Source organism: Colias croceus, chromosome 29, assembly GCF_905220415.1.
Source record: "Colias croceus chromosome 29, ilColCroc2.1".
NCBI lineage: Eukaryota > Metazoa > Arthropoda > Insecta > Lepidoptera > Pieridae > Colias > Colias croceus.
The window spans coordinates 3646049-3673040 of NC_059565.1; the positions used below are offsets into that span (position 1 = coordinate 3646049).

General features: G+C 34.3%; 2 protein-coding genes across 2 annotated transcripts; both read right to left on the minus strand.

Annotated features, from left to right (window-relative positions):
- Positions 1 to 1266: 1266 nt before the first annotated feature.
- LOC123704418 (sphingolipid delta(4)-desaturase DES1) lies at positions 1267 to 26402 on the minus strand. Its single transcript, XM_045652808.1, has 7 exons — positions 26108 to 26402; positions 16091 to 16267; positions 5102 to 5241; positions 4443 to 4656; positions 3802 to 3867; positions 2667 to 2812; positions 1267 to 1801 (listed from the first exon to the last, which is right to left on the minus strand). Exons 1-7 carry the CDS (start codon positions 26187 to 26189, stop codon positions 1661 to 1663), a joined length of 966 nt encoding a protein of 321 aa, XP_045508764.1. The 5' UTR covers positions 26190 to 26402; the 3' UTR covers positions 1267 to 1660.
- LOC123704422 lies at positions 11552 to 13523 on the minus strand. The gene is made up of 4 exons (XM_045652813.1): positions 13259 to 13523; positions 12589 to 12817; positions 12393 to 12506; positions 11552 to 11764 (listed from the first exon to the last, which is right to left on the minus strand). Exons 1-4 carry the CDS (start codon positions 13499 to 13501, stop codon positions 11613 to 11615), a joined length of 738 nt encoding a protein of 245 aa, XP_045508769.1. The 5' UTR covers positions 13502 to 13523; the 3' UTR covers positions 11552 to 11612.
- Positions 26403 to 26992: the final 590 nt, after the last annotated feature.

A 26992-nucleotide genomic window follows, 5' to 3' on the forward strand; every position in this document is an offset into this window, starting at 1 on the left:
TTGTTATTTTTCTATATCTGATAAAAAAGTAACATGACATTCACAAGAATCTAAATATATTGACAATAACAAAAATTCAGAATTCATTCCCAAGAAAGCATTATTGACAAAATCTGTTAAATATATGATAGATACATATTTTATTTAGGATGAGAGATTCTATCTATGGAAAATATACAAGGATACGGTCATACAGTGCCACAAACTTATCTGAACCGGTGGCAAAAACTGGAACTACGTGCCGCCATTTTGAAATGTCACATTTTTACAGACTTTTCATGCGGAATATTTTGTATAAATAAAAAGAAAGCGACATCAGTGACAGCGTCACCGGGTCAGATAAGTTTGTGGCACTATTGGCTATGTGCGAAGTGGGTGGTAGGGAACGGCAAATCAACCGTAGCGCACGAGGTGGCAGAAATGTGATTTAATTCTGGGCTGTCATGTGTCAAATTGCTTTATTTTCATAACTTCCTTTATAATTTTAAGTAAAAACATAAAAATTAGCGATATGGGTACATGCTGTGTCGTAAATTGTAAAAACAATGGGAAAAACAGTTCCTGCAAGTTTAATTCGTTTCCAACATCAAAGTGGACATTACAGCAAAGACAAAAATGGATAGCTGCTGTGAAGAGAAAAAATTATTTTTCACCAGGAATAAAATCGCTAGGTATAATATACACACTCACTTTTTACACTATTTTTTTCAATTTCGTTGAAAAACTAAGTCGAAAATCAATATCACAAAAATATCTTATCATCTAGTTGACATCAGTTGAAATGATTTGACAGATGACAAGTCCTGAATAGTTGCGGCCACTAGGGGCGCTGTCATCGCGCACACAACGAATAGGTACAATTTTTGTGAACCAAAAAAAAACAAAGTAAAGATGACATAAATGGTGACAAATGATAAAAATGACTCTCAAAAATACTTTTTGTAATAATATACACCAAACATCGATTAAAAATTTAAATTAAATCTAAATTGGTAGTTTTCTTTTCACAATTTCATAAAATAAACGAACAGACAAACAGTATTATAAGTAATTATAACACTGATTTTTTAAGTAATATGTATTCCACAGTTTAAAAGTATTATAATATTATATTGTACTGTAAAAATAACACCATATTTTGAAGTGAAACTTCTTTAGGCGCGAGAGTAAAATTTCAAGGTCGCGTCATGGCAATACCGTCACGTCATGGAGGGCGCCGATTATGGTCTTTGAATCTTGCCAAAGAAGTTTCACTTCTGACACGTGTGCGCGGCACATACGCTCTTTTAAATTAAAATTATGCGCAATAATAAAAAGTAACTAAATGCTTTATAATTAATTATCCATTATTATTTATTACCGTGATCGTTTAAATGTATAGTATACAAAAACCAGACTTCATATTATTATAAATGTACTAAAAATATATATTTTTCATACAATAATAATGCCTAAAACAATTTGTAACCAAAACTCAATTATAAACATTCAAAATTAACATTTAACCGTTTTAAACCGCGATTTAATTCCACAATAAATGCAATATTTCTATTTTGTATCGGGGGTGTCGCAAGGGTATGTATTTGGACCGACACTATACATAACTTATGAAAATGGTAAAATCAATGATTTTATTGGGAAATTAATATTTATCAACGTTCTAACTATCCAGACCGTGGTGCTTACGCTTTATTCTGGCGTATGGGCCGATGTCTGGGTCCATGACGAAGTCCCATAGTACGGCGGACCAACTATCGTGGTGTGGTAGTGTGTCGTAGAATTCTGGCGCAATTCTTCTTACCTGTAAGATACAATGTTTAAGATTAAGAATTTAAAGCACCTAGAATAAGTTAAAAGATCGACCACAAAACAATTTAAACACAGTCTAACTTGAAACCAGGGATCTGTCACTTTAATAGTTGTCTATGTGAAATACGACAAAACCAGATTAAAGAGAACCCGCGCTTAAAGATAAACCTTGTCTAAAGGACGTCTTATAAATTGGTTTGCCGGGTGACACTTCAAGAAACTGCGTTACGCTCCGCTCACGTTATGCGCTCACAATGAGAGCGAGTGAGAGGCACGCGTCCCTTCCACTCGGGCATGGTTAGCCCGCCTAAGAGCGAGAGAGACAGACATAACAAGTCGTTGTCACGTAAAACTTTCGCCCGTATACCCACTTTACAGGCAACCAATTTTTTTTGTGGTAAGCCAGTTAGTATTTAAAAATGTGAATAATAAAAATATATCAGCCTATATAAGCCAGGAATAAAGGAACTTGGTAATGGTATAATAATTTTTAATAAATTTAAAGAAAAAAGTTGTTAAAATCAAGCTTTTATTTAGTTAGTGCTTTAAAAAGAGAAAAATGACTTTTACTACCATGTCATTTAAAATTTAACACAATTTATATGATACTAGCTTTCCACCCGCGGCTTCACCCGCTTTGTCTAAAACCTAACAAATTATAAACTAAAACTTTCCTCTTGAATCACTCACACTATTAAAAAAACCACATCAAAATCCGATGCGTAGTTTTAAAGATTTAACATAGGGACAGAGAAAGCGACTTTGTTTTACACTATGTAGTGATTATGTATATTGACAAAGAAGTAAATATATTGTTTTTCCTATATATTTAAAGCACTTTAAACCTATTTACTTACCTCAGGCAACCTACTACCAGGCACTGCCGGAAAATCATGATGCTCATTGTGATAACCAACGTTAAATGTTATCCAATTTAGAGGACCATAGTACGAATATGTCTCGTAGCCTTTCTTGAACATATAGTGTTCGGAGATAAAGTGACCTGTAATAATAAAATAAAATAATAACGTTAAAAAAATTAAATTTAGGAAATAAAAATGATCGGTGATGATATTTTATTATAAACTAGCGGTCCGCCCCGGCCTCGCCCGTGGTACATATTTACGTTTTCTCTACATAAAAACCATCCTCGTACTTCAAGGAATATAATAAAAAAAGAATTATCGAAATCGGTTCAGCCGTTCTCGAGTTATGCGCTTACCAACACATTTTGCGATTCATTTTTATATATAAGACTAGTTGCTCCGCGCGGTTTCACCCCCGTGGCTCCACCCCTGTCGGTCGTAGCGTGATGATATATCTTATAGCTTATAGCCTTCCTCGATAAATGGGCTATCGAACACCGAAAGAATTTTTCAAATCGGATCAGTAGTTCCCGAGATTAGCGCGTTCAAACAAACAAACAAACTCTTCAGCTTTATAATATTAGTATAGATATCAGAATATAGACCATTGTCGGTGTAGAAATTTAACATTTTTATGAAATTTTGATAAAATTAGGAAATAATATTCATTGATTATAACAAAAAATCTTATTAAAAATGTTAACAAAGTTGGCAATGGTTGGGTGTGATTTCCCTGATTTATAGAAATGTGGCTGTAAGCCTCAAGTTTACTATTTATTCATAACTAGCTTACCACCTGCGGCTTCGTCCGCTTTGTCTAAAACCTAATAAATTATATACTAAAACCTTTCTCTTGAATCACTCTATCTATTAAGAAAACCGCATCAAAATCCGTTGCGTAGTTTTAAAGATTTAAGCATACAAAGGGACATAGGGACAGAGAAAGCGACTTTGTTTTATACTATGTACTTATGTAGTGATAATTTTAAGATATCTTCAAGTAATTGCTCTTGTTTTTTATTATGTACTACCATAAAATAATATTAAGTTGACATAAGGACCATTTTTTTATAATAATTAGTAAGTTACTCGTTATTATTTTTGTTAATATAATTTGGTAACTCACCAGCGACTGGATGTATGCCCATAGCGAGAAGAGATCCAATAAGCAAGTAGCCCAACACTTTCCATCCTGAAAAAGAAATAATTAGATAGATAATTACAATAAATAAAGTTTCAGTTTTAGTTTTATCCGGGATAAAACTATTCTAAATCATTTTGCAGGTCTCAAACTTTCTTTATACGAAATCATCTAAATTGGTTTAGTATATTCGTCGAGAAGAGACAGACCGACAGAGGTTTACTTTCGCCTTTATAATATTAGTAGAGATTTAGACATTATTTTATTCAATCGAGTTTATCTGCTATTTTCAAAATCAGAAAATATTCAATAAAAAATAAAAAAATAATAATAATATAAGCAAATTAAAGAAGGAAACAAAACAGGTCAGTATACATTACCCTAATTACAAAAAAAAGAGTGTGTGTACTTATGTACACGCGTTAGAAGTTATACTTCTTTGGCGTATGGAAAAAATACTAGAATATACAACTTGAACATAGTTATCAATTTCCATACCACCTAGAACTAACTTCATGCTGTTAAATTTAGGTGTCACTGTGCGCGCGCATCGTAAAAATTCACTCTATCATTTTTCTCGCGCCAAAAGATTAAAGAAGTATAACTTCAAAAAAAAAAAAACTTACCAAAAAGCTTAACAACGACCATATCGAACATCAGCTGTATTATCAAATTAACAGCCTCCATAGGTGACATAGGTTTGGGTCTAACAACCAGAGGCCGTAGCGAATAGAAGAACGGCTGCAAGAACAGCCATATTAACTTCCCCCCCGTCGTACAGAATAATTTAGCTTCCACTAGCGTTGGCAAATCGACGTCGATCACTTCGTCGCCTTGGTACTGAAAAAAGTTATGTTCACAGTTCATTTTTGTTATTCTTAAATTTGATATTTTAGTTTTGTAGCATTCAAATCTATCTTATATATAAAAATGAATCGCAAAATGTGTTGGTAAGCGCATAACTCGAGAACGGCTGAACCGATTTCGATAATTCCTTTTTTATTATATTCCTTGAAGTACGAGGATGGTTCTTATGTAGAGAAAACGTAAATATGTACCACGGGCGAAGCCTGGGCGGACCGCTAGTTCTTAATAAATATAGAGCTATTAATTAGTTGTCCTGTGACTAGCTTTTCAGATTAAAAAGTATATTTTTATGATCCGAAGGAAACAATAATTTTTGAAGTACTCTTCTTAATTCCATAGATATTATTTGCACAACAAGCTCCTCAAATTATTAAAAAGTTTCATGAGCCAAAACAAATTAAACACAATTATTACTCACCCTATGATGTTCCAAGTGATACTTCTTAAAGCTGATTGATATCGGTATGCCGATCGGCAGATTAGCGAAGAAACCAAACAGTTTGTTGTGTAACGGCCTGTTGTGGCCGAACGCTAGGCTGTGCGCTATTTCGTGAATTGCTGAAAAAAGTAATTTATAAATTTAAGTAATTTATAAATAAAAATGTGTGCGTGTACTAGTAACTATTATAGTGTACACATGTAAGAAGTGAAACTACTTTATGAGCTTATTTTTCAAAAAATAATTTACTATATGCAACTTCACAGAAATACGTCGAATCACGCGTGATAGGGATAAGAAAAAGATGGCGCGTAACGAAAAAATGTTACACTAAATTTTTTTTCCAACCCCGATATAGAAGTTTCACTTGAATAAATATAGTAAGAAAAAAGCATGCGCGCATACGTGTCAGAAGTAACACTTCTTTGGCAAGATTCGAAGACAAAAATCGTCGCCTTAACCCATGACATGACGGTATTGCAAGGACATTGAAATTTTACTCTCAACGCGCCTAAAGTTTCACTTCAAAAGCTTTAATAAGATAAAATCATTATATTGTCACCGATCCTTGATAAATGTGCAAAGTTTGAATAAATCTGATTGTTTAAAATGAGTCAAAACCTGTTACATACAAACATACAGGTGAATCTAATAAAATAGTGTAAAAAACGTACATTCAACAACAAGACTCGAAAATCATGCTCTTAAATTGTCCGAAGCGAAACTCTACTTACACGTGTATTGGGCAGAGTTTTCTAATGAGCGACACAATAGACTTTGAACATTACTGCCAGAAAATAAGGTCATAGGAAAACTCGCAGGACTCGAGCTACTATAGTCAGATAGTAGAAGTCGTAATCAGAAAGAAGAGACATATTTAGTTAAGAGGTTTCGCTGTGTAGATTAATAAAAAATTATCGACACGTTTTAAGGGTTATCGAATATCGATATCGATAATAATAACAATATAATCGACTGTATTTTAATCTTATATTACTTATCTATGATTCACGTTTTTTATTCCGAATAGTTTAGTATTATAGAGAAAAATTAGTAATACTTATTTTTATCTATAGTTTTTAGAAAGACAGGTGTTGTTTTATCTTTAGTATCATTTATTAATCTATACTTAATATTATAAAGCTGAAGAGTTTGTTTGTTTGAACGCGCTAATTTCGGAAACTACTCGTCCGATTTGAAAAATTCTTTCGGTGTTAGATAGCCCATTTATCGAGGAAGGCTATAGGCTTATATATCATCACGCTAAGACCAACAGGAGCGGAGCACTGCGCGTGAAACCGCGGAGCACAGCTAGTAGTAATATACTTTTCTACCGCAGTACCGGGGCAACGCCTGACCTATCCCGCCTCGTCGAGGATCATGAGAATTACGTTTTATGATGAGGTTGATGGTGCAGAACACAAAAATCATTAAATAAATAAGTATAAGACTACATATATTATACATATACATACATACGGATATTATAAAGATAAATAGTAAATATTTAGCTGCTTTTTAAACTCATTTAATGTCCCTGCCCTTTTGATTTTGTCGGGCAAACTGTTCCACAGCCTGATAGCACGGACCGTAAAGGAACAGTCATAGAAATTAGATCTGTGAATAGGAACATGTAATAGGAGTTTATTACAGGATCGCGGGGAACGGGTGGAGGAGTTTAGGAACTGGAAATTACTTTTAAGGTAGGAAGGCGTATTTGGACAGAAAAGGATACAGTACAATAGGTTTAGGATATGAGCATTCCGGCGGAGTCTGATAGGGAGCCACTTGAGTCTTGTGCGGAATTCACTAATGTGATCATATTTGCGCAGACCAAAAACAAATCTCACACAGAAGTTCTGGAGACGCTCAAGACTATCAAGTTGGAATTCAAGGAGGTCAGGATAGGAGACATCTGCGTAATCAAAGAGGGATAGGAGAAGGGACTGAGCAAGAACAATTTTAGTGGGAATAGACAGAAAGTTCCTAAGTCGCCTGAGAGAACCAGCTGCTGCAAACACTTTTTTCCTAAGTTCTTTAAGCTGATTTGTCCACGATAATGTTTCATCGATAAAAACACCAAGACTCTTAACAGTAGAACTGTAAGGAATGTCAGTATTATTTATGCAAATTTTAGGTAAAGAGGACCAATCAATTTTAGAAATAAGCGACTGACTTCCAATAATAATTACCTGCGATTTCTTCGGATTAATACATAGACCATGGTCGCGGCTCCAATTACTAATAATACGTAGATCATCATTCGTGAGTGCAACTTTCCTACTTAGGTCCTCCAGTGATGAATGGCAATAAATTTGCAAATCGTCCGCGTACATATGGTAGAGACTGGATATACCCGAAGTGATGGAGTTGATAAATAAGGAGAACAGGAGAGGGGAGAGCACACTACCCTGAGGAACGCCAGACGTAACATCAGACCAGGATGAGTAACACTCGTCCAGTAGAATGCGCTGCCGGCGGCCCTCGAGATAGCTGCTAAACCAATTAATCACTGCCGGAGACATGTTGAAAGAAACGCGTAGCAAGCTCAACAACACATCGTGATCAACTGTGTTAAATGCGTTACTAAAATCAAGTAGTGTAAGTATTGTGAGCTGCCGTTTGTCCATACTCAATCTAATATCGTCTGTGATCTTGACTAACGCAGTGGCCGTACTATGACCTGGACGGAAACCGGACTGGAAGGGGTTGAGAAGGTTGTTTTTATTGAGGAAACTTGAGAGTTGCTGCTGCACTAATCGCTCAAAGACTTTTGAAAGTCAAAGTTCTTAGTGCGTTCGAAGAGATTCTATGCAATGTTCTAATACTGAACAACACTGAATACGAGTTTTCGTTTACACTAAAAGATCACGAAATAATGCTCTTGCTCTATCTCTATGTTCGATTGATGTAAATGCACGGTGCATTTGTTTACACTCAATTATTCATCAGCTACTCAAAATGATAACAATAATCCTTAAATAATCCTTAAAACGTGATACGTTTCGTGTACCATTCATGTAGCCTATTTATCGCTGTTTTAAGTACATGACATTATATGTACATAGTAGCTGTGCCCCGCGGTTTTACCCGCATTGATCCGCTACCATTGCGTGATGATAATTATATAGACTATCTTACAGTGAAACAAAAAAATAATTTGAGAATCTATTGCTCTATCAATTAGTAGGCTCAAGTATTTAAAAAAATACGTAAATATGTACCACGGGCGAAGCCTGGCCGAACCGCTAGTAATTTATAAATATTAATTAAAATTCGAACCAGCAGTTCGTGATATTAGCGCGATCAAACAAACAAACAAACTCTTCAGCTAACTAATAGTGTGTAGTGAAAAGATAGCGTATATTAGTCAGACATGGAAAATTTTCATTACGCACAGATAATATAAAAAATTAATAATAGATAATGTTTAAAAATTATATTGCCTACAGATAATCTAAGAAATTCGATAATGAGTATATTATATTATAGTAAATAGTTTAAAAACACGATTTCCACAACCGGATTATAAACAGGAATAATTTAGATTAGTCATTGTTTTTGTGACAAATTCCTAAAGTATAGACCGTCTAGGAAACATGAATTCTATTCTATCTATGTTTTCCACAAATAGCATTTATTAAACAAACGACTTTCGACGTAATAATTATAAACAAAATCTCAATACCCGGTTCCTATATTTGAAAAACGATCCGTTTTAGTTACGAATAGTAGAATAATAAACCAAGCGTAAGCAAAAATCGTTCCTAGGCTTAGCCTTAGGCTAAGCGCGCACCACGATTTTAATTTTTGCGACACGATTTCAAAATCGCGCTGTAGAAAATCGCAGAGAGTACGGTGCGCGCACAGCGATAATTTAATAGTGATCCTTACTCACTTTCATCATGGATTTCGTACAAGTTGCTTGTCTTTATTTACTACTTCGGAGGATAAGAAGAAAAAAAAAAAGAAAATTCGTCTATATTGGACTTATTCTTTTACAGCAGATAGAATTGTCAAAGGTTTCTTTTATCCATACTAATATTATAAATGCGAAAGTAACTCTGTCTGTCTGTAAATTTGGTATAGAGATATTTTGATACCCGAGAAAGGACATAGAATCGGTTTTATCCCGGAAATCCCACGGGAACGGGAACTATGCGGGTTTTTCTTTGACTGCGCGGGCGATGCCGCGGGTGGAAAGCTATTCAGAAATACAATGAACTTCGGATGTATCCCAAAAAATTCTTTAGCTATTATAGAATGAAAATTCGCCAAAAGGCCGCCCTTTGTGCTTTTTTATTTTTTTTTATTATTGTAACCTTTATGTACTTATATTTTGTTTCTTGTACAATAAAGTGTTAAATAAATAAATAAATTCAAACCTTTGACAGATTACTGAATTTATGTTTACCAAACAGTACCTACCTATACCACTACGATGTTTACTGTTGGACAGACGAAACACAAGTGAAGTGCCGACCGGGCCCGAGTGTGCGATTTTATTATCGCAGTGCGCGCGGTACCATACAATTTCATATTCTGCATTTCATTTTCGCGACAATCGCGTCGCGAGCAGTCGCAGCAAAATGTGACAAATCACAATTTTAAAATCGCTGCGATTATTTAATCGCATGTGCGCGCATTGTCATAGTAACTCATACGTTGTATTTCTGCGATAAAATAATCACGCTGCATAAAGTCGTGGTGCGCGCTTAGCCTAAAAAAACGTCTTGTCAGGCAACTTACCGACAGCTTCCTACTGACGGATGAGAGGGTCAGTGCTGATTTAAAAGTACTTCGTTAACACTGAGGTAATTAAAATATTTTTTTAGCACAATGTGAAAGTGGATTATTCGGCAATAAATGGTTGCTTGGAGACAGTGCATATCCCCTGAAGCCTTATCTTTTAACACCGCTACTAAATCCACAAACACGGGGTCAATTATTATATAATGAAGCACATATCCGAACAAGAAATTGCACTGAAAGGTACCTTTTTACTTTATTTTGCACATTACGTAACAGAGTACCTAATCTGTATGGATATTAGCACGTCACTAGGTATTTATAATTAAGATAAATTATAACAAATAAGTACTTCTCAATAATTATTTGGTTTTAGATGTTTTGGCGTTTGGAAACGGCGATTTCCTGTTGTGTCTTAAACTTTGCGCCTGAGTCTCTTACGAGCCTATGCTGTCATTGTAGCCACAGCAGTACTCCACAATATTTGCCGTATTAAAAGTTTGGTAGATGTACCACCAGAGGTTGAAATACCTGCTGCAGAGGCTGTTCATGTCGCTAATTATGTTGAAGACATTAATATTATGGAAAGGGAAACATTGATTGCAGAATCTTTTAATAAGTGAGTCCTCATAATCATGGAATGATCATTTAATTTTTGTTTTAGAATATTCAATCAAAATTCTTAATTTATTTTCAGTTAACACTTATAAAAACGGACGACACGAGCGATTTGGTGCTTCTCACTTATGAGGCTGACCTGCTAGCCACTTTGCCACAGGCACCCTTTTCGTCCACATAGTAATCTATAATATAAAAATGAATCCCAAAATGTGTTGGTAAGCGCATAACTTGAGAACGGCTGAACCGATTTCGTTAATTCTTTTTTTATTATATTCCTTGAAGTACGAGGATGGTTCTTATGTAGAGAAAACGTAAATATGTACCACGGGCGAAGCCGGGGCGGACTGCTAGTAATGAATAATTATGCTCGTGTACTGTGTAGCCTATAAGCCAAACTTATATATAAATATAAGTTTGCAATGTTGAATCAATATTTAAACATGTATTGTAAATAATAAAAAATAAATAAAATTAAAATTAAAATTTTATTTCTTTCTTTACAAAAACTGTTATCCTAATGCACAACAAAAGGGCCATAATAATAGAAAGTACAATACCAATATATTTTAGTATTACCAAAATGTACTTATTTTCTTATAAGACCCACTTTGGGTAAAGTAGCAGAAAAGAAAAAGCAGTCTATGGAGAAAAACCGGCAAGAAACTCCACAGTTGCTCTTTTAAAATCATGTCAATATATTACAATTTAATTTTGCATAATATGTAACTGCATAATATATGCCAAAGAACTGTCCTGTGATTCTTACGCAACAACCCTCCATGGATTTTCATCTTCCATATTATATTCGTTAGCGCTGTAATAGGCTCTCTGATAGTTTCGCGGAAGAATTCTAACAAATACCCGCGGCCCCATCATTAAAGCGGCTCGACGGAAAACAGTGGGGTTTTAGTCGGTAAGAATCCGACATAACCCACGGCTCCTTCCCCGGGGGCCGTGGGTATCTTTGGAAGATTTCCCCACTATAAAAAAAAGGCTCTGATAGTTCAGAGAGCCCCATACATTTTTTACATAAGTTTTAAATTAAGCACTACTAAACTCTTTTTCTACCGCGTGCTTAATAATAGTGATACAGGGTTTAATAATAGGTATACAAAAATAATTAATTATTGCCATTATTTTCCTTAAAAGCTAATTCTAATTTCAGTATTTTAATTTCTATATCTAATTTTTCTGTCTTTTTTTCATAATATTTGGCCATTGCCAAATTTAGTTCGCGCCGTCCATCATCCCTGTTATGTATGAATTTTTCGGCTGAAAATAAAAAATTTAAACTAAATTCGGCAGATCTGATGATCTTACAATAATATAGTAAATAAAATAAAATATGCATAAAACTGAAAGCTAATAACAGATCCGGGCAGATATAAGCCAAAATATACAGATTGTCCCACTGTTGGTATACTAAGATCAAAGGAGGTTATAGTTTTGCATACGCTGAGTTCGCTGAAAAAATACTTATAAAATTCCAGACGCATTTTTTTTTCAAATAGATGAATTCTTAAAACTCTATGTGTACACCCATAACAAGCAACCCGCCCAACTTTTCCACCAGCACATGAACTATCGTTTAAGATTATGTTTTCATAGACAAAATGCTCACATTAGCGAAGCGGTATATGCCGGCTGCACCAAACTAGAGAAGAAAACATGGATATTCAGGAAAAATTTAGCAAAAAATTTTTGACGTAATTTTGTTGTTTGAGTATTTTTTACGTGATCAGTGCATGCAAAACTACAAGTTCCTTGTCGCTTAGTATACCAATAGTGGGACACCCTGTATACCTGTGTAATTTGTATACCTTCCCATACAAGCATGCCCTTAAGAAAACGGACTATAGTAGAAACTGGAACACTGTTTAAGAAATAGTGAAGTTTTTACCTTTGCTTTGCAGGGACTTGGACATAGAGGTCATTCCGTATATATTTTTCGAATTTTGTACAAAGCACCCAGAAGTTTCAGGCTGGGGGCTGAAGTCTATTTTCCTCTTTTTTGCTTAAATGGAAAAGAAAAATTACGAAATTAATTAAGGTAAAAAAATACAAAGGTTGCAATAAAGAAGGAATAGTAAGGTTACTTGTATTTAGAGGCATAGGTGATGTATCAGGGATGTGAACTGTTGCGCTTTCTGAGGGAGGTTGTTCTGCAGTTTCATCTGCTGCATTGATATCTTCAAATAAAATTCTTTCACCCACTCCATCACCACGAACCGGAACATCAAACCCTGAACATGTAGATCCCAATAAACTGGCCACTTTGTCCAAGGTTTCGTCTGGTGGAATAAAGTCCGGTTTGCCACCGCCAGTCTACAAAAAAAATATAAATTTATTAGTTTATTATAATAATAATATATAGATAATTCTATATTCCACTTTAAAGCCTCAATGGTTGAAGAGGTTTTCAAGAAACTGTATCATTTAGAAAAAATTTTATGCAGATATTTATATGGATACGGGATCCACATGACTAAGATTGTGGGTCGTGGCTATAGTAACTTTCAATTTAAGTCTTTAACAAGTGAATGAAAAATAATAACACTATAGTACCTAAGTAATCTATAATATAAAAATGAATCCCAAAATGTGTTGGTAAGCGCATAACTTGAGAACGACTGAACCGATTTTGTTAATTCTTTTTTTATAATATTCCTTGAAGTACGAGGATGGTTTTTATGAAAAAAAACGTAAACATGTAGGTACCACGGGCGAAGCCGGGGCGGACCGCTAGTTGATAATATAAAAAAATACCTGCAAATTGTTCATTCTGATATTTGCAGCTCTTTTACGAGCTGCTTTCTTCAGATTATCCCATTTTAATTTAAGTTGGTCTGGTTTTCTTGGTATTTGACCACTTTTTGCGTTGAATGTGTTGGTCAATGAAATCCAACATTCATATTTCAATTTATTTGTAGAAGCATTGGTCTCCTTACTGGTAATAATTGGGTTGCTCTGTATTAGATCTACAAGCAGGGCAACCTCGTCCTTAGTCATAGCCTTCTTCGATTTCTGTAACAGAAATATGTTTAAAATTTAAATTAAGAGTGTCCGAATCAAAAAGTAAGCGGCAGGCAATTTTAAAGAAGAAATATATATAAAGGCGAACTTACCGGCGTAATATTATCCATTTTTAAACAGTCGTCGTTGTATTTTATTGATTTGGTTTTGATATTCTTCACAGAAATTGTCAATAAATCAACAATGAAGGATAACTGACAAGCAACGCTCGTGTGCGCGAGAGAAACGTTAAGTTTTTGGTTTCTGTGTAACGCATTCGGTTGTTTATAAAGAAATTTATCACGTAGATGTCAACAATTATAAAGTTTCCTAAAGTTTATAATTATCAATTAGCAGTATATTTAATTTATTTTGTCCTGAATTTTGTGTAATTTTAATTTCACTTTGACTTATAACGAAACGCACATCTGTGAGTGAAGACGGCTCGGTATTTTTAAGACCAACGGATGTCCGTCGACGGCACGTCAAGAAATAAAATTGTGGAACGGTATTTACGACTCGTAGTTACAGCCCGTTCACACATGTCTCCGTTTTACTGTTCCGTTTTATCGTGTACGTTTTTTTTTCGTCGATGGCGTATGTAATTGTATGAGCGACTTCACACATGGCACAGTATACTGTATACAGTAAAAAATATCGTTCCGTAAAAAAATTACATTCCGTTTTGTCATCGAATACTGGACGACGGAACAGTAAAAATATACGGATACGTAGAATTTTAACGGATAGGTTCTGTGTGCGTGAAGAGCGGGGTGTGCGGGGTGTAGAAGGGGGAGTGATGCGACAGGTTTTGACTCACATTTTTTATTGTACATTCAAAGAGAACGCGTGCGTGCATTGTGTGTAATAATTATTATAATCATTGATTTATAGAATAACGGCGGTATACTGCGAGAGATTTCTGTTCACACATCCTATCCAGTAATGACGGATCCGTTGAACGTTATACGGTGCCTATGTGGAGCATAAATTTATGACGTATCCGTTAAAAACGTTCAAGTAAAACGGACTCCCATGTGTGAACGGGCTGTTATTTATAGAAAAACGGATAGTAGCTTTCATACCATGAGTCATGACGATCCGTTGAATATAGGAACCGGGCATTATTGGATAAACTTAAAACTTAACTTAATGTCAGTATAGTTTTTCCTGTAATATAAATTATTATTTATTACATAAACGGAAAATTAAACCTTAAATGGATTGAATACTTCAAAATTCTATTTAAAAATACAAAACTGGTTTGTCGGCTACATATTTCTTTATAAATAAATATAAGTAACAAAATATAAGAATAGCATATTAACTTGTAGATAGAAAGAAGCCTTATAGTGTTTAATGTAACTTTCATGTACATAGTTCAGGATACATCGCCCATTTTTGCAAGTGACTACTATCAAGCTAATTTTCCGTTTGTAGCTTTATTTTGATGAGACACCGAATAATTTCGTGTACGAAAGTCTCGATTGTGGTAGCTAACAGAGATAACAAGGATAAATATTTTTGATTTGATGGTTCTCAAATATTATTACTAACTGATTTTTTTTTTGTTCAATCTCAAGATAATTACCTAAATTATTCGAAAAAATATTTGTCCTACAAAATCTATGGTTGGTTCAAAGAGTCCCCCTTTCCAAAGTGTATCGATAACGAGGTCATCATAAATGATTACTAACAAGCTGATTTTTTTGTTTTCACTTAGTTAATGTTTATATAATTCAACAGACATATTGTCCTACAAATTGCGTAATAAGTATTTCAGAACCATCAAATCAAAACTTTTTATCCTTGTTATCTCTGTTAGCTACCACAATCGAGAGTTTCGTACACGAAATTATTCGGTGTCTCATCAAAATAAAGCTACAAAAGGAAAATCAGCTTGATATTAGTCACTTGCAAAAATGGGCGATGTATCCTGAACTAACACTAATTTAGGTTAGGCTCTTAATCCATTTCAAAGAAAATATATCGATGTTAAAACGAATGGTGTAATCTATACTAATATTATAAAGCTGAAGAGTTTGTTTGTTTGTTTGAACGCGCTAATCTCGGAAACTACTGGTCCGATTTGAAAAATTCTTTCAGTGTTAGATAGCCCATTTATCGAGGAAGTTTATAGGCTATATATCATCACGCTACGACCAACAGGTGTGGAGCCACGGGGGTGAAACCGCGCGGAGCAGCTAGTAAATAATAATTAAAACTAGTTCGTATTCAAGTACTAAATCCATGTTTATAAAATATCAAATAAAGTGCTTAAACAAGACTAACATTATAAACAGGATAGTTTGTTAGAACGCGCTAATCTCAGGAACAACTGAACCAAGTTCAAAAATTCTTTCACCGTGCCTTAGTATGCAATCACAGTATATCACAGTATGCAACTATCAATAACATGGCCCTATTCATGGACAGCAGGTCATTCCTAATGTTCAGGCTTCTTAAACTCACCTAACATAAGAGAATGATTGATAACACCACCAAGCAGTGGGCCACTATCACAAGCATGGGCCAACTCATGGACAGTTATAGGTCATCCCTAATATTCTGACTTCTTAAACTCACCTAACATTAAAGAATGGTTGATAACACCGCCAAAGCAGTACGCCACTATCACCAACACGGGCCAGCTCATGTGCTGGACCAATGGCATCATGATGAACTGCGCGAGCACCATCGCTGTCACCACCCATTTGAAGTTCGGGTCGTAGCCGTATAGCTTCTTGATTTCCGGGTATTTTTCTGGAAGGAAAATGTCATTTTTTAGAAATTCTTTTTGAGATGACCCGGTAAGAAACTCGTTTGTTACTATTTTAAGTCACTTTGGGCATATTGGCTAAATAAAGAAATAAATAATAAATACATAAATAATTTATTTTCACAAATCTTTAAAATTTTTACAAATCTAAGTGACCCAGGCTCCTAAGATAATAAGAACTGCAAAGATAAACCCGCATAATTCCCTCGGGATTTCCGGGGTTAATTACCCTCTATATGTGTGCTAATTTCATTGTAATCGATTCAGTAGTATTTGCGTGAAAGAGTAACAACACATACATCCATCCTCACAAACTTTTGCATTTTTAATACTATAGTAGTTACATTTCAATTATTGATAATGAAACGGTATTTAAATTGTGTTCACTTTAATAACCTTTTAAATGAACAACAAAACTAATCTACTTCTTAAACTATAAATATGTTACTATATATCTACGCTTTGTTTTTTACATAGCATAGAGATTGCTTCTTCTAATAAACGACCTTGACTATTTATATCTAAATCAAAATTACAATGAAATAAAACAAACACAACACAGACACAGAGTCCTCAGCAATTAAGTGCGTCCGAAGAACCGCCATCCTTACAAATGACCCGAAACACTGACACAAAATTTCGGGTCATTTGTAACAGGATGGCGGTTCTACAGGGGTACGCAATGACAAAAAGAAAAATGATGGTCAGAACGCTAATACCGGATACCTTAAGATACTTTAATCTATACTAATACATATTATAAAGCTGAAGAGTTTGTTTGTTTGAACGCGCTAATCTCGGGAACTACTGGTCCGATTTAAAAAATTCTTTCGGTGTTATATAGCCCATTTATCGAGGAAGGTTATAGGCTATAAATCATCACGCTAAGACCAACAGGAGTGGAGCCACGGGGGTGAAGCCGCGCGGAGCAGCTAGTATTTTATATTAGAGAATCTTAACATAAAATATTATAGTATCATCACCGTGTGTGACGCGCTTTAATCCCACTACTACAGTTTATGACCGTAATTTTCGACCCACTGAGATCGCTCATCTTATCTAAAACGTTTACAACTTTAATTTCAACTTCTTTAGTAGTCATATCTGTAGATGTAGCTTTGTGTCGCATATCTCACAAGTCACAGCTGATTTCATATCTCTTCCATTGACCATAAAATCAGCTTCCATGAAGGTAAGCATAATAAGTAACGAAGAGAAGGTTGAGGACTAATTGTAATATTCTGTTATTGGTAAAATGAGCAAAGTAATTTTCAAATTTTAGTAGGTAACGCAGTGAATGTTTTACTGCACTGTACCGAAAGAAACTATCCGGAGTTTTTATAAAAGCATATCTATACTAATATTATAAAGCAAAAGAGTTCGTTTGTTTGAACGCACTAATCTCAGGAACTACTGGTCCGATTTGAAAAATTCTTACGGTGTTAGATAGCACATTCATCGAGGAAGGCTATAGGCTATATATCATCACGCTAAGACCGTCACGAGCGGAGCCACGCGGGTGAAACTGCGGAGCGCAGCTAGTCATCCAGAAAGCTCCACCTTGTAACAACAAAAAATCAATAACTACTTGGTTTTAATTCGTTCTGTATCTATTTTACCCAATTTGTCATAACGAATAATGGAGTAATATGATAACAACATTTTCTTCGTATTAAGGATTATCTCTATCAGTCAAAGCCCGCTGAAATATTGCAGCGTTAGATAACATAATATGTGGTGTGTACTTCGCTTATCAGTTTTGGAAAATATCACGTGAAAAAGATATGAACTTTGACATTCGTTTTCAAGGTAATGTTGAGTTTCTGAAGGTCCATTATTTATTTATTTATTACAATTGTCTCTATTTTTCGTATGTTTTTTCAACCGATTTAAAAAAAATAGGAGGCTCTCAATTCGATTGTTACCACAGAACTTTAGCTTTCGAATCAGCTTCTATGAAAGATTTTTTTGAAGTGAAATTTCTTTAGGCACGTTGAGAGGAAAAATTTCAAGGTCGCGTCATGGCAATACTGTTACGTCATGTAGTAAAGCGACGATTCCAAAATCGATACCAATATCTTGGAATCAAAGAAGTTTCACTTCTGACACGTATGCTCGGTAGTCGGTACACACGCTCTTATTTATTTTATTTGGAAATTGGTGCCTTTACTTCCTTCCATTTCAAATTCGTATATTACTTTTAATCTGAAGGCGGTTTAGTTTTCTGTTAAAAATGACTATTTAGGTCATTACTCACTACCTCTGTGCTCACTACAATACATGATTCACAAAAATACGTGAAAGTAATTTCAATTTTGCTACAATCTTATCATTCGGATAAAAGCACCCATAAAGAATAAAAGGAAATACGTGTATTGCGTCATAGATACGAAAGAATAAAGAAAATAAAGATAAATGCATACACCAGAATGTCTACCTAGATTAATTTTATTAACTTCATCTGTATGTTTGTATGCAACTGATTCCATTAGACTTGATTTTGAACTGGGGCTGTATTATGACCTCTTATTTCCAGACAGATTACGCCGTGAATTGAACTAACTGACTTGCAAATTCATATTATGATTTAATTGTGGTATTATAATATGAATTTGCCAGTCAGTTCTATTCACGGCGTAAACTTACTGGAAATAAGAGGTCATAATACGGCCCCTGTTTGAATTCATACTTTATACACTTATCAAGGATCGGTGAAATTATAGTAATTTTATGAGTTCATTTTATAAAAACGTGTTTATATCTATAAAAATTTATAAAGAATAGAAAAAATTCGATCACGAGGCGGGACTTGAACCCGCATCCTTCGCGCCATTCCGGGGCGGATGCCTAACCAACTCAGCCACTCGTGACCCGCCTGAGCAATCGAATTTATTCTATCCTGTGTTTATATCTTCTTTAATATAAAAATGAATCGCAAAATGTGTTGGTAAGCGCATAACTCGAGAACAACTGAACCGATTTCGTTAATTCTTTTTTTATTACATTTCTTGAAGTACCTACGAGGATGGTTCTTATGGAGAGAAAACGGAAAAATGTACCACGGCTAGTTTTTTATAAACTATATTTACTATTTTATTTTTACGGGGTTTTATAATTTATTTCTCTTTAGTCCAGTTTTTAATGTAGGTACCTATGACCTGCGTTACTCAGACAGTTAGGTAGCCAAAATTTTCTGACTGTCGTGACATCAATGTTTACCAGACTGAGAACATCGTTTTATTTAGTTGATTATTCCACAGTAATCTTTACAAAACGAATACCACAAACGACTATGCTGCAGTAGAAATATGATAAGTACCTATATGCTATATGCTTGCTTGCTGGTGGTAAAGTAACTTTTAAAATGTATTTTTAAACAAGTAAAACATGATTTTATAATTCTCGATTTAAAGGCCGCCTTTTTTGCTTTACTTATAAAGTATTTGTCTTATTGTTTCTGTTTACTTTGGTGCAAACGTAACAAATATTACAATATCAATAATTTCGTTTATTCATAGACTCATAGTGCTTCCTTATTTGTCTCTATCATTCGTATCAATTATAACGAAACTATACGTACTTGCGAATAGCAAGGTACCTCGGTACTCTGGTCTTTTCTCTCTTTCCGACGACCACTCCCATGTATGGAAACAAACGTATAAACGTCAATATTTCGCCGATTGCCGTAACCTCCTCAATCGAAATACAACCTTCCTGCCAACCCTAATCGTTCATGTGTGACTCCTTTATATGAACAGGTGTCGTTTAACCGTTTATCAAATATTTAGCTCATTAGAACGGAAATCAGACGATCGTTAACTCACGTTTCTGTTGATAAATAAACAGCGCGATAAGCTGATAAAATATTATTCATAGTTTTGTTGGAAACACTCGATTATTTGCTGTATTTTGCGATATCAAAGTAATGTACTGAAATAATGACCTTCAGGATTATTATTCATAATTAATGTACCAAAATACGTGAAATTATTGTATTGTCACCAATCCCTGATAGCCAAAGCATGATTCACGGACATGCTGTAGCGGAAATCATGCTTAAATCTGTCCGTCTGTAGTGGGTCAAATCTAGTCTAGGAATCGGTTACATTTAAACATACAGGTGAAGCTAATAAAAACGTTTTAGCGGCAGATGCATAAATAAATATAAATCTGTGCTACTGATTCATGTTCCTTTACAGACAAGTACAGTTCGATTCTAACTTAATGGCGGTTCGTAAGTTAGGCGCAGGTGCGAGTGCGGGTGCGAGGTCCCTTAACGTCCCGCTAATAGCTAAAATTGTTTTTTGCGCATCGGATCGTACTATGTTCCGAGCCGCCATTAAGTTTGAATCGTACTGTACGTGATCAGCCGTCTGTCCTTCCAGACCAAGACTTCTTTTTTCTTCGTCCCCACCGGGAACCAAAATTATAGAAAGGACAAAAACATATACCTACTTATGTATAAAGCATAATATTAGCTTTAAGAGCCAACAAAACGAGTGAGAGAATTCAAAATTAGGTTTTCCTATTATCTATTGCTGTCGCCCTAGAGCGCGACAGGGACAAGGACTGTTTCCTCCTCCAATACTAGACCGATTTGATTACATTTTTCATAATTTAGTAGAGAAAAGTATAGGCTATGTTCCTACGGTTTGCTTTTTTATATAATGTTCAATAATTGAGTTTAATGGAAGACGGAACATAAGGGAAATTCTGTCCTATTTATTACGTTTTGAAAGATTCATATCTTGTTTAATAATTAAGATATGACAAAAAGGAAAATGTAGGAACATGGCTAAAGTTACCATAGACTAACAGTAAAAAATATATTGCTCTAGTGGCACAATCCAGGGAGGAAACAGAGGACTACGTTTGTATGGAAAAACGGCTCTTTTGTTTGCTCTTAACGACCTTCATCAGTAAAAGGATCAAGAGATTTTATAATCTTTTCTTTGCCACAAATTTATCTAATGATTGTATTACTTAACTTATAAATCGATTATTTATCAGCAATAAACAATTAACTATATCAGATTACATATTTTTATTATTAGTGTGTACATTATTAATTAATTAGATTAATTTGTTTTCTGTTTCAATATTTGCACACCCAATTAGGCTTGCCAGGTGTCCGGCTTTAGCCGGACATGTTAGGCTTTTTGCAGTCGCGTCCGGCCAAATATGTACGTGTTTGGCCTGTCCGGCTTTTGTCAGGCTTTTTGTCAGAGTGGCGATTCGTACGACGATGGGCGGACGAGCGCCCGACCCGAACGGACAAGGGCGAGCGGAGGGCAAACTATCTTCCGGCCGGCAAATATAACTAGATTTTGTTATTTTTTAAAGATTTTAAATTGTTCTATAAATACCTACTATAAAGTAAATTCTTACCTAGCCGTAAAATTAATATTATCTTTTTGTTACTTTCCAGAAGAATGATTATTTTTATTTGTTTTATTATATTTTTTAGTTTATAGTATTAAGAATGCCAAAAGAGAGCTATATTCATTTGTTTTTTAGTTTTAATAATATTTAATTATCTACAAAAGACTGATGATCCATTTATAAGTAAAACTGTAATAGTGTAACTTAATAAACATTTCAAATTCGTAAACGAGTTTTTTTATTATAAATATTATGTCCATCTTTTAATAAATATCGAATATCCTCACTTTTCACCACGTATAAATACTTTTTTCAACAGCCCAGCTGTAAAAACATTATGTTTGGCAATAAAAAAAAACATGTCCGGCTTTTAGGCTAAAATGTCCGGCCTTATATAATAGTGCGCAGTCCGGCCTTTGCATTTTATGGCCTGGCAACCCTACACCCAATCGATGGGTAGAATTTATTAGCCACTTCATATCTATACATATAATAAATCTGTAGAAGGGTCAATTCTGTACATTGAAAATATTGAAAAAATAACTAGCAGGGGGTGTTACTGGATCGATACCAAACCCAAATATGTGATTAAAAAAATTTTTGTCTGTCTGTCTGTCTGTCTGTCTGTCTGTATGTGAAGACATCACGTGAAAACTACCGGTTCGATTTCGATGAAACTTGGTATAATTATACCTTATTATCCTGGGCGTAAAATAGGATACTTTTTATCCTGGAAAAATAAGTAGAAAAAAAATTAATCTCAATTTTTCAGTTATCCATAGACGTTGTTCTGTAGTAGGTACCGCGAACACACGTTGCGTATTATTATAGACCTAGCCGTATTTGGGTCCAATAGATATTTATAAGATGTCATTGTCCGAGTTACTCAAAATGGAGAAATAAACCATCCACGCAAAGACCGACATCCGCGCGGACGGAGTCGCGGGCGGAAGCTAGTTGTAACTAAAACATCTGTAATTTGTAACTACATTCTTGCAAAAAAATATAATTTGAATTTAGTAATTGTAAGGAGAGTCTTAACTTTCATAAGTACAGATCCAATCCAGCTCTGGAATATTATATAATAATAATAAATTATATAGGTAGGTATACCTTTCGAGCATGTCACAAAAAGCCAGCCTATAAAAATCGATCCATGTTTCTGTGGTCAACAACCCCATACCAACACTCGTTATGTTAACACTAGCTGCTCCGCGCGGTTTCACCCCCGTGGCTCCACTGCTGTTGGTCGTAGCGTGATAATATATAGCCTACCTTCCTCGATAAATGGGCTATCTAACACCCAAAGAATTTTTCAAATCGGACCAGTATTTCCTGAGATTAGCGCGTTCAAACAAACAAACAAACTCTTCAGCTTTATAATATTAGTATAGATTTAAAACTTAAATAATAAATAATAATAAGATTTAAATTTCATTTAATTCAAATAGAAAGCTTCTCAGCGTCTATTTCATCAAGTTTAAAGTCTGATGTGCCAGCCAGAGAGAAATTAGATTACGTACTGCTTGTGTGCGCGCGCGGGTGTGTGCGTACTGCGTGTGTGTATGTTACCCCGTGACGTCACACATAATATAGAATATTCAAGAAAAATTGCTAAATTTTAACTGATTCCCACAATACAGTCTAGTTAATGGCGGGTAATTGATAATTATTACCATTTAGATGTGTTTGAGCTTCTACACTAATTACTAGCCGTTTTACGTCGGAGATGTAGGGCTGTCTATTCGGAGATATTATTTATTATTAAAATTATTCAATCTCAAACATTTATTTATTCAATTAGACTTCTTCTAGAAGCACTTTCGAATCGTCATTACATATTTTTAACATTTACCACCGATTCGGAAAGCAGTATCTATGGAGAAGAACTTATTGAGAGATATTTGTTACTTTGCAAATAAAACATAACAACTACACCACTCCCGTGGATCATGAGACGCAATCAAAGGAAAAAAAATCTTTTAAAAATATAAAAAATAATAATTACCCGCACTAGAGTATCACTTAAGATAAATTAAGGTTGTCGTATGTCTATTAGTTCATAGATAATACATTAAGGCCGGTTGCAGAGCTTCACCGACCATCAGTGCGTACGTCAGTCGCGCTTGTCATATGTATGGAAATTCATAAAACTGTTCATAGCTAGACCGACCTCACGCGCATTTCCATACCACTCTGCAACCGGCCTAACTGATCGATTTTCTTTACAAGCAATTACACAGTTGATTAACAAAGACTAGCATAATTACCTAGTTAGCACATGTCAGACGATTTTATCTTAATTAATGTATTAGTTAGTAAGGAAAAAATAAATATAAAATATTTTATTCTACATCTGATTGTTGACAACCCTAGATATGAGTAATACAATACAAATAGTAAACTTTGCATCCCTCACTGATTGGTGTAAAGGAATGAATTCCACCTGTTTTCTTTTGAAGATGGGTTGATTCATTCAAATAAATATAATATCGAGAGCAAATCAATTATAACAACTAAGGTTTTTATTCTAGGTGTTACATTCAATGTTATATATATGTACTAGGTTACCGCCCGCGGCTTCGCCCGCTTCGTCTAAAACCTAATAAATTATGTACTGAAACCTTCGCCTTGAATCACTCTTTTTTTTAAAACCGCATCAGATCCGTTGCGCAGTTTTAAAGCTTTAAGCATACATAGGGATATAGGGACAGAGAAAGCTACTTTGTTTAATACTATTAATAGCTATCTAGCGAAATTGTACACAGAACAATACAAACTCATACTAATAGATAACAAGACTTCAAGGGCAATAAAAGACAGGGCCCGAAATATAAAATCAATAGTCAGTGATTTAAGTATCTAGGTACTACCATTAATTGATGAATGATTGCGAGTTGTGAGTTGCAAACTCAAACAGTTATTTATTTTTAGTTTTATAGATGTTTATCTATTCAACAAGACTTTGTTTAGATAGGTATGCTTTTGAATCTTCACAATATATAGTACAAGATCCCACCATAGGATTACTTGGTTCATATTTTTTTTGATGATACCAAAATTTTATGTTACCAAAATGTTACTAGTAATAAATCCTTACGTAAATTGTAACAAAGGACGGATGAATGTCTCCTATAACACAGGTTTTTTTCCTAGCATAGGAGACATTGTTCAAAATGTCACAATAAATGTACCACATATTATAGTTATTACATTATGTAAGTTGTCTGTTGTGTTGTAACCATGTTTAAAAAAAAAAAAAAAATGTATATTTATAATTAGGAGAATATAATATATTGACTAGATTTCCAGTCAAGTCATGTTTAATTAATATTCATCATCTTTAACAGCCACCAACTCTTATTATAAATATACATAAAATTTTGGTTTCATCAAAAAAACTATGAACAAAGTAATCCTGCAGTGGGATCTTAGACCAAAAGAAACAAATTATTACCATTAGTCCGGAAAGCAGTTTCTACAGAGAACATGCACAAAATTGTGTAGTTAAGTTTATAATATGTATGTGAATCTATACTAATATCATAAAGCTGAAGAGTTTGTTTGTTTGAACGCGCTAATCTCGGAAACTACTGATCCGATTATAAAAATTATTTAGGTGTTAGATAGCCCATTTATCAATGCTATAGGCTATATATCATCATTCCAAGACCAATAATCGCAGAGCAATGCAGGTAAAACCGCAGGACACAACTAGTTTAATATTAAAAGAAGTAAGATTAGTAACATTGAAACTTTGTAATCTAATAGCTGAGTTATTTGGCAAACATTACCTAAATAACCTTGGCCTTTGGTTGCAATTGTTTTCTATTGTAATAATTTACAATAGTCTTATAATATTAAGTCAGTAAGACATATAGCTTTTAAGATGGAAATTTTTTACTGATTACAATACAATGATTATAACACTCATATCCAAAAGAATTTGAATAAAATTAATAGTTCATTACGAAAAATACCAAGATACTTATTTCTTAATATAGATAAATGGGTGTGTAATTTCATTATAGATAAAAAGTCAATAAAGGTAAAAGAACCTACTTATTGTGGTTTACAGAGTAAAATATCATAGAGCTAGTAAAAGAAGACAATGCTATGAAATTATTAAAATAAATTAGAAAACAAGTGACTAATAAAATTTGCGTTACGTAGTGCGAATTACATTTCTACGACAGTTTTAATTCAATTAATTGTTTTGTTCTTGTTGTAGGTCAAATTTCGAGGCTCAGTAAAAATAAACTGTTTCTTACGGTTTACATCCAAATAACATTATTTCGTATCTTTTTTTAGCAAGTCGGTATTCGACAGTATAGATTCAATCAGACTTTAGCGAAAAAGTCCAAAAACGTAAGTAATTAAGACTGATTTACATGTCTCTGAAATCGCGACATATTAAATTAATTCATGACGTAATTACTTACCCAAAATGATCTTTCGACGGCTTGCATGCGGCTCCTCAGTATGTACCCATTCAAAATCGTTCCTCGATACATGAGCACCCATTTTAGGATGACTTTTCTTTAGTTCTTACTAATCCACTGCACGTTAAAATTAAACTACACTGTTTACCGGCGAAAAATAAACTAGATTTTCATTAGATAGGTAGTTCGATACGCCCTACACTTAAATGGTTAAAGATTACCGCGATCTTGTTAACGACCGCTATGAATTAATTTTGTGACGAAATGCGATGAGAATCATACACACAGCAATCACAGCAGCTATGGCATGTGACTTACGTCATAGATGATTATATTTGACATTGACAAAGAAAATTACGTTCAGAAACTAGTTATAATTATAAACGTTAACCAAGTAGAGACATTTGTACAATGAATAAATTCCTATAGTCATTGCATTTGTATAGGTGGTTATATATATATATATTATGTACAAGGAAAACTAGTAAAATGTCAATTGCATATGGCAGCATTTGACTGTTTAAATATTTCTAGCGATCGAAACTAACCAAAAATGAAAAAAAAAAAATGTGTGCGTGTACTAGTGTACACACGTAAGAAGTGAAACTTCTTTATGACCTTACCTACCTTTTAAATCTTTGAAACTACGCAACGGATTTTGATGCGGTTTTTTTAAATAGTGAGTCAAGAGGAAGGTTTCTAATTTATTAGGTTTTAGACAAAGCGGGCGAAGCCACGGGCGGTAGGTAAGCTAGTTCTGTATATTCATAGTTCCATAGTAATATTATAAATGCGAAAGTAATTTTGTGTGTCTGTTACTCAATCACGCCTTAAATACTGAACCGGTGAACCATTTGCATGAAATTTGGTATAGAGATATTTTGA

Bases quoted from the DNA above. Each gene is read 5' to 3' on its own strand.
- LOC123704422 (XM_045652813.1), bottom strand. From the start codon at position 13,501: ATGACTAAGGACGAGGTTGCCCTGCTTGTAGATCTAATACAGAGCAAC. The intron at 12,818-13,258 runs GTATTTTTTTAT...TTTTTTTTGTAG, and splicing joins TCAGAATGAACAATTTGCAG to ACTGGCGGTGGCAAACCGGA. The intron at 11,765-12,392 runs GTAAAAACTTCA...TTTTATTTTCAG, and splicing joins CAAGTCCCTGCAAAGCAAAG to CCGAAAAATTCATACATAAC.
- LOC123704418 (XM_045652808.1), bottom strand. From the start codon at position 26,189: ATGGGTGCTCATGTATCGAGGAACGATTTTGAATGGGTACATACTGAG. The intron at 5,242-16,090 runs GTGAGTTTAAGA...TACTTTTTTCAG, and splicing joins CAACCATTCTTTAATGTTAG to CAATTCACGAAATAGCGCAC. The intron at 1,802-2,666 runs GTAAGTAAATAG...TGTATCTTACAG, and splicing joins CTGGTAGTAGGTTGCCTGAG to GTAAGAAGAATTGCGCCAGA.